This window comes from Vigna radiata, chromosome 1, assembly GCF_000741045.1.
Source record: "Vigna radiata var. radiata cultivar VC1973A chromosome 1, Vradiata_ver6, whole genome shotgun sequence".
Lineage (NCBI taxonomy): Eukaryota > Viridiplantae > Streptophyta > Magnoliopsida > Fabales > Fabaceae > Vigna > Vigna radiata.
The window spans coordinates 46,414-55,497 of NC_028351.1; the positions used below are offsets into that span (position 1 = coordinate 46,414).

General features: G+C 36.0%; 1 protein-coding gene across 3 annotated transcripts; it reads right to left on the reverse strand.

Moving 5' to 3' along the window:
* Positions 1-7,240: 7,240 nt before the first annotated feature.
* LOC106769264 (proteasome subunit alpha type-1-B-like) lies at positions 7,241-8,964 on the reverse strand. Of its 3 annotated transcripts, XR_001376316.2 has the most exons (3): positions 8,588-8,964; positions 7,889-8,250; positions 7,241-7,303 (listed from the first exon to the last, which is right to left on the reverse strand). XR_001376316.2 is itself a non-coding variant. In XM_014654805.2 (2 exons), exons 1-2 carry the CDS (start codon positions 8,930-8,932, stop codon positions 7,975-7,977), a joined length of 621 nt encoding a protein of 206 aa, XP_014510291.1. In that variant the 5' UTR covers positions 8,933-8,964; the 3' UTR covers positions 7,635-7,974. The 3 variants fall into 3 exon arrangements, 2 of the variants coding, with proteins under 2 accessions (XP_014510291.1, XP_014510305.1); XM_014654805.2 differs by lacking the exon at positions 7,241-7,303 and having other exon boundaries at positions 7,635-8,250; XM_014654819.2 differs by lacking the exon at positions 7,241-7,303 and having other exon boundaries at positions 8,112-8,250; positions 8,617-8,964.
* Between the last annotated feature and the right edge of the window lie 120 nt (positions 8,965-9,084).

Sequence of the window (9,084 nt, forward strand, 5' to 3'; positions counted from 1 at the left end):
ATATATTGAAAATAAATGATTAGTTTACAAGACAACTTAAGATTTTGCTTTTATGAATAAAAAGTAACATGTATTTTTTTAAACTCTTCCTCTTTGTCCAAACTTTAACAAATAGTAGACGTGACCAAACTTTTGTTAGTCATGATTATTAAAGTTTAATACATCCAAATAACTAAATTTTCAATTAAAATCCTTTTTTTTAATTAATCCTATTTGATTTTCTAAATTCACATAAATGTGGTATTAATCATGTTTGGCTATAATATAATTATGACAATAAAAGATAATATAACTAATTAACAAAATACACAACTCATACAATATTCACCAAAATGGAAAGTATCACATGAAAAATATCGAGGATCTACATTTAAATAATTATACTAAAATTGAAACCAAAGGTATTATTAACTTAAAAAAAAATTAATGAGATTAGAAGATAATCGGTAGTCAAATATACAAAGAGAAGAGTGTTATAAGAAATAATTATTTCCATGGAATGGTATTGAGTTATAGTTACACGTGGTTAAATTAAAATATAATTTTAATTAAATTTAACTTAATAAATATAAATTAATTTTATTTTTAATTAAATATAAAGAGTTATTTAAATAAAAATTATAAAGAAGCGAGAATAGAATTGTATGGAAAGAAAAGGAGTATGAGTGGGTAATAGGATTGGAACGTGGAGGGAGTGCGACACGGTGAAGCGTGATCGGCATTCCAAGCAAAATCACTCAATCCATCAAAGAGGTCATGAACCTCACACCACCTGTCTTTCAATATCTTTTGACGATTTTTTACAATAGTTTTATTAACATTAACATAACCAGAGTTATGAAAGTATTGAACTATGTTATTATACGCCTGGGTTGTCCAACTGTCATCAATCCTATTACCCAAACGACTCTCCTCAATCATAGAATGCAAAAGCCTTGCATCCATGTCTCGGCCCATTTGCAAAACTCTCTCATACCACCGGAGGACTCAGTCGTAGCTCCCTTACCCCTGTCCATATTAAACCTATTTGATAAAGAAAATGGTAAGAAGTGGAGTTCAATTATTGATAAAACCAAAAAGATGTCACGTTCAAATAACAGAGTCATAACAAAATATTAATTACAATAACTGTGAATTTTGATAATCTCACCACATTTAATTTGCTATGACATCCCTAATAGTACTACCAACCCTATAATCATCTTCTCGAACTTAAGAGGATGACACATTTTGTTCTTCCCTTTCATTCAACTCATTATCAACCTCGTTAAGCAATGAGTCATCCCTATCAACCTCACTAACCAAGTTGTTCTTAATCTCTCACAAAGATTAATAAATGCCTCTAGACTCATCCAAATAATGTCACGACATCGAGTAGTATGCACTAGGTACGACATTAACTACTGTCTGCGACGGTCTTTGTCAGGAAGAAAATTGCTAACACTACTTGGATCACTCGAGAACATATTCAATATATTCAAGACATGACAAACAATGCATAACATTGTTAGTGCAGCCAGCGAGGTGGTTATTTGTAAGTGTTGATGTAGCATTGCGACTATATTAAAATCTACACCAACCACATCATCATCTATATCTTCACGATCCAAGTATGACAAGTATAATTCTTCTTCCATCTATTTTTACTTAAAGAAATAATCATACTATAATTAAAATCATGTGTGCCGAATCAAGTGTGCCAAACTTAACATTATAAAGACACAACTTTAACAGAAGAACAACACATTAAGATACGCAACTAAATATCTAAGTCTTATCATAACATTAATCTTTTTGGCATTAGATTAATAGCACTAGGTCCACCTATTATTTTGGACAATGGTAGGTCTGTGCATGCTTTAATTTTATTTAGTAAATCAAACTAAAAGGTTATAATATTATATTCAAATATAATAAAAACAAAAATAAGTAAAAATATTTATTTTTCAAATTTTTCTTATTTTTTTAATCATTTCTAAAAGTATTACGCGTTAAAAAATAGTGCTATTATCTCTTTTAAGTGAAAGATAAACAATACAAGGGTAATGATATTTAGACAACATTTTTTTGACAACATTTGAACATCATCATATGTGTCATTGTCTGATTGGTCCAAAATTACTCCACAATCAATAATAATAATCATAAACACCACCATGGACCATTCACACAATGACACGTAAATGATGTTCAAATGTTGTCAAAAAAATGTTGCCTAAGTATCTTTATCCAACAATATAAAGAGTAGCATCCTTTTCTTTTTTTTATTTTCATAATTTTAAGTAGGAAAATGATACTTGAACAACAACTTTTAACAACATTTAGACACCGGACACGTGTTACAGCGAGATTGGTCCACATGGAAAACAAAATTAGAAAATTAGAATGACGTGGAAACACAATTGGGGCAAGGTTTGAATTGGAGGAGTTCATTTTTTCATTTCAAAATTAATTTGAAGCAAAGCTTAGAGAGAGAACTGGAACCCTTTGAGAGTGCCGCTTCCTCCCACCCACCAAACCTGCGAGAGAAAGAGTTCCCTCCCACCCACCATTATCGCCGGAGTGTCGCTGTTTACGTCTCTACCCATCCATCGTTCCCTTTTCGTGCCTCTTCTCTGGAGCGTCGCGGTCTGTTGTCCGCCGGAGTGCCACCGGAGTGTCGTCATGGACGTCTACCCACCCACCGATATTCCTCCATCCCAGCTACGGAGAAGCGTTGGTGTTGGTCGGACTATCGTCGTTGAAGGCAACATTGTAGGCACTAAACTTTAGGCGTTTTGGAAACAACGAACTTGGATACCGTCATCGAAGGTGCTTTGTGAAGGTTTCCTCCATTGTTTTGGGTAACTCATTTTTTTGTGTTTGGTTGATTTAGTTTATTTAAATTTGTTTGGGCATTTATAGGTTCTTGTGTTATTTGGGTGTTTTTGGTGGTACGGTCTAATGTGACATGAAGTTGTCTAGAACATATATTGGTTGATGTGGTTTTTGTGAGGAAAATATGTTTTTTTTTTGGTTTGTAAGACTGAACTAGATGATTGACCGAATAAATACCTTGTAAGTCTGAGTTTGGAAAGAATAAAAGGCTTGTATGCAAATCTGTACTATATGTTTTCTCTAAAATCTTTGGATGATGTTTTGAAATGGGTGGAATTTTGGTTCCTCATGATAAATGATAAGTTTGAGATTCAAATCTCTTTTAAATGCCATAAGACCGTGAGTAGATGATAATCATAGGATCCTACACCATTTGATATTGCATAACTTTAGAAATGTTTGGTCATATGGCCCATGGTATTATTGGTCTAGTTAATACAACTTGGCTTATGGTGTTTGACCATACTTTCGGTGGAAATTTTCTCAAGCTACTGTCCAACTCCTTATTTCAATAATGAGTAAAATAATAAGTAAAGGTCATAGCTGAAAATACTGAAAATGTAATTGAAACGTTGATCTTAAAATTTGTATTGCAGTTGACTTTGTTGTCTAAAAGTTACTAGTCTGGTGTCCAAAGAAAGATCTTTGAGTCTAGATTCCAACAAAACAAGAATCATCTCATTTGGAGTTCTATGGAAAGAGTAATGAGTAAAATAGTAAGTAAAGGGCATAGCTGAAAATACCAAAAAACGTAATTAAAACGTTGATCTTAAAATTTGTACTGCAGTTGTCTCTGTTGTCTAAAAGTTATGAGTCAAGTGTCCAAAGAAAGATCTTTGAGTCTGGAATCCAATAAAACAAGAATCAACTGGGTTAAGTGCCAATGAATGGGTCAACACGAGTTGGATGTCCATTAAGTTTGAAGAAAAAAAAACTTTGCCTGGAATAATAATTGGTTCCACATCACTTTTTAGTTGAAAAAATGATGTGAAATAAATTAGTCACTCCAAAATGAGTGTCATATTCATAGTTGACCTACCTGTGCAAAACCTTTGCATGAAGTATCCACTTAATTTGCCTTTGCTACCATTGTTGTTTCTGCACCATGAATTTTACTATATCTGGTGCCTTCGCCATGGAATTGTATATGAATGGCATAATAATTGATTCCACATCAATTTTAAGTTCAAAAAATGATGACAAATAAATTAGGCACTCCAAAATGAGTGTCATATTCATAGTTGACCTGTTTGTGCAAATCCTTTGCCTGAAGTACTCACTTATTTTGCCTTTGCTACCATTGTTTTTTCTGCACCATGAGTTTTACTAAATATGGTTCCTTGGCCATTAAATTGTATACGAATGCCATAATAGTTGGTTCCACATCATTTTTAAGTTAAGAAAAAAGATGACAAATATAATAGTCACTCCAAAATGAGTGTCATATTCATAGTTGACCTGCCTCTGCAAAACCTTTGCCTGAAGTACCCACTTATTTTGCCTTTGCTACCATTGTTGTTTCTGCACCATGAATTTTACTAGATATGGTTCCTTGGCCATGGAATTGTATATGAATGCATAATAATTGGTTCCACAACACTTTTAAGTTCAAAAACTGATGAGAAATAAATTAGGCACTCCAAATGAGTGTCATCTTCCTAGTTGACCTGCATGTGCAAAACCTTTGTTTGAAGTAACCACTTATTTTTCCTTTTCTACCATTGAATTTCGTTATACTTTTCCTTCCACAATTTAAGGATTAACTTCAATACTTTAAATGATTGTCATCAGTAATACATTAAAATATTGAAGGACTTACATAAGGATATTTTAACAACGATACTAAATAAAGAAAATTTCCATTGATATAGGGAGTTTGTCTTTAGACATTAGTCTTTCTTTGCACCTTAACTTGGAACAATGGATGAGTTACAATGTTTAGAAAGATAATGTTGGCATGAGGGAATGACAAGTTTCCTTAATACGTCCTCTATTTTGTTGTCTTCAATGGGGTTTGGTGGAATGATCGGTATCGACAAAGTGTTTATTCGGTTTGTTGGCGTTGCATACAAGCCTTCTAGAAAAGCATTGAGCTCAGTTTGTTTCAGATGAAGGACGTCCGATGGATCTAATTGGGAATGCTGAAACCAAAGGAAGGTAAGGTGGATAAAAATGATGTTCAACGTAAACAATGTCCCATAAGACCAAACAAAAGCACAATTGTATTTTGTGGTGAACAATTCAAATACATGGACATAAAATCTTAAATTTTGATTGACATCAATGATGGTTTTAAAAAGCACATTAAAAAGGTTAATGAAAACACACCTGCCAATTACTTGGGAGACCCTTGGCGAGTTCTGTCAAATCTGGCTGTTGTTGGTTCTACTTAATAGCATCTTACGGTTTGTTACCAGATTCTTTTGCTGCTTGTGCTCTCTTGCGTTTGACTTTCTCTCGCCTGAAAATAATAAATATAATTATTGTGCAAGTTGGACAAATGGTAATGTGAAATTAAAGGTTTCTGGAGTTCCATACCAATCACCACCAAGAGGCTGGAAATTAGCTTTATCTTTGGCCTCTCCATTTGCAATTTGTTTGGCATGCCACTCCTAAAATCAAAGGAAATTAGCATTACCTTTGGACTCAAAGATCTTTCTTTGGACACTAGACTCGTTACTTTTAGACAACACAGTCGACTACAATACAAATTTTAAGATCAACGTTTTAATTACGTTTTTTAGTATTTTCAGCTATAACCTTTACTCATTATTTTACTCATTATTCTCTTCAGAGATTTCCAAATGAGATGATTCTTATTTTGTTGGAATCTAAACTCAAAGATCTTTCTTTGGACACCAGACTCGTAATATTTAGATCACAGATTTAGTTGCAATAAAAATTTTAAGATCAACATTTTAATCACATTTTTCTGTATTTTCATTAATGACCTTTGTTGATTGACTTGCTTGTAACTCTCTCTACATAACTTCAAATGAATTAATTCTTTTTGGGTTGGATAGTAGACTCAAAGACCTCTTTAATGACTATAAATTCATAAATTTTGAAGCAGTTAGCTAATTATGGTTAATTTTTCAAATTTTTGTAAGTGTGCACAAAATTTCTAGACTCAAGGAAATTTTAAATTGAAATACGGAGTTGGACAGTAGCTTGAGAAAATTTCCACCGAAAGTATGGTCAAACATCATAAGCCAAGTTGTATTAACTAGACCAATAATACCATGGGCCATATGACCAAACATTTCTAAAGTTATGTGTTGACGGATTGGCAAGTGTACCAAATCGTACAAGTAATATAAATGGTAAGACCAAGTATCGTTTTCCCAAGAGACTCGTATGACTTCCTCGTTCGCGTGAATTAAAATAATAAGACTTGAGAAATTAAAATTAATAAATTGAGTTTGAGAGCAAAAATATTAACATGCAAAATAAAGGTTGATTCAATTGACAAGTGAAAACAATGGATGAATGGATGTTGTTGGGTATTAACAATTTCATCTATTCCACTCTCTCTTACATACTACCATTGATTATTAGATTGATTCAATTGTTATGCGACTTTCTTAGCCTCCCCTTAACCCGATCCCTCGGCGAAAAGGGCCTAATATTAACTACTGGCTTGCTATCCCTAGCCTCCCCTAGTAATTAATACCGCATTATAAACAGAAGTTAGCGCAATTGATTGTCCTACCCCTATCCCTAGGTGGTATTGCAAAATCAAGAGATTACTCACCAGTTCATGTCATTACTGCACGTCCCCATGTCAATAACGACAAACAACAATATACCAAATGAGTTAAACGGTAAAAGCCTTAAGCACAGATGATAACCCAACAATAATCAATCAAAGCCTATGGAGACCATATAAATAATCAATAGTTTAAATAAGAGAGAGTATTAAAAGATTACATTGAATTCCCCAACATCAATAATGTTTAGTTCACCATAAACATGGTGAAACTAGATGAAAAATGGAAGAAGAATGGAAGAGCAAACCCTAGAAAAGATGAAAAGGAGCCTAAGCATCCAAGAGATCCTCTCCAGAGAGTAAAATTAGGTCTGGTCGTCTTCCCCTGTCAAAAGAATGACTCGGAATTCGTAGTAGGGATATTTATAGGTAAGGAGTGCGTCAAAATCAGGCCCAAGTCTAGCGTGCTACCGCCTGGCGGTTTGCCACAACCTGCCGCCACCGCCCGGCGGTTTCCCATGCCACCGCCTGGCGGCAATCGCCAGCGCCCGACGGTTTCTCTCAGCGTGAAATGCTGCCTACTCCTCGTCCTGGACCGCCCGACGGTTTAAGTGTGCCGCTGGGCGGTACGTCGACTCTTCAAAACTTTATTTTTCTGCTCTTTTCTTGAGTCAACGAGCTGTATCCTCAACTCCATTCTTACTTTTCTCAAATTAGCTACAAAACAATGCAAAATAAGCATAAAACCGCTAAAAACAACTTTTGACTCTCTCCAGACTCATTTATTGAGTTTTGCTTGATTCTAAGCTCATTCCGAGTAATAAAGGGTGTAATTTGGTCCAAATTGACATATGAAAATCACTGTTTTTCAACCTTCATCATTATGCAATATCAAATGGTATAAGATCCTATGCTTATCATTTACTCACGATCTAATGGCATTTAGAAGAGATTTGAATCTCAAACTTATCATTTATTAATAAGGAACTAGAATTCTACCAATTTCAAAACATCATCCAAAGAGTTTAGAGAAAACATACAGCACAGGTTTGCATACAAGCCTTTTATTCTTTCCAAACTCATACTTACAAGGTATTTATGCGGTCAATCATCTAGTTCACTCTTACAAACCAAAAAAATTCATACTTTCCTCACAAAAACCACATCAACCAATATATGTGGTAGACAACTTCATGCCACATAAAACCATACCACCAAAAACACCCAAATAACACAACAATCCATAAATGCCCAAACAAATTTAAATAAACTAAATCAACCAAACACAAAAAAATGAGTTACCCAAAACAACGGAGGCAACTTTCACAAAGCACTTATGATGACGGTATCCAAGTACGTTGTTTCAAAATGCCTAAAGTTTGGTGCCTTCAACGACCACGGTCCGACCAACACCAACACTTCTTCATGGCTGGGAGGTAGGAATATCGGTGGGTGGGTAGACGTCCACAGTGGCACTCCGGCGGCACTCTGGGGGACAACAGACCGCGACGCTCCAGAGAAGAGGCAAGAAAATGGAACGGTGGGTGGGTAGAGACGTAAACAGCGGCACTCCGGTGGCAATAGAGGTGAGCTCCTGATTCATCTAATCCGGCTACCAGAAGACCAACCCCATACGGACGTTTCCATGACCGCTGTGTACAAACCTGTAACTCAAAATTGCATCACAAAAAACATTGATAAGAAAGATACCCTCTCAGTTCTGATAAATTCTGTAGACAATCCTCTTTTACCATGTAATTCTGCACATACAACCTCAAAATTGTCTCCAATACCCTCTTTATTGAACTTTCTAGGACTAAAAGACAGCTTAAACATGAAACTTCTTTATAAACACTTATATGACTATGAGAACGATAAATGAAATGCATTCACAGTTCTGAATTTTATCCAACATACAACACGCAATTCACTTATTTCATGACCTAAAATCGAAATTAAAGAGCGGAACACTAAACGAGTGGTTGGAATGAGGACGTGTGCCTTGTCGGCGAGCAGAACAACGAGCCTACCCACGGGGAGAGGCGACTCGTAGGTATGGTTATAGTTGATGCACTCGGATCGCATGTAGCGGGAGAGGACTCGGCCATCGGCGGTGAGGCCGGCGATGGCGACGCCGATGTGGTTGTCAACTTTGAAGATCTTCTTCTGGTGCGAGGAGAGTTCGGAGTTGGCCTTGTTGACACATGCCAGAACGACGTGCGTCTTGGATCGGAGACCGATCGCTGCCGAGCCCTGCTTCACCGCTTCCATCGCGTACTCCACCTGGAACAGCCGCCCCGCAGGGCTCCACGTCGTCACGTCCGTGTCGTACTGGTTTCGGAACATTCTCGATTCATCAACAAAACCAACTCTTTGCCCTTTTCTTCCTCCTCTTCTTCAGTCTCACCCTCGCTTCCCCTTCTCTGCCCTGTGCCTTCGGTATTGGACAAGTTAGGTCACGTTTCGCTGTTGGAATTTCTTTCTGCACCTCCCTTTTT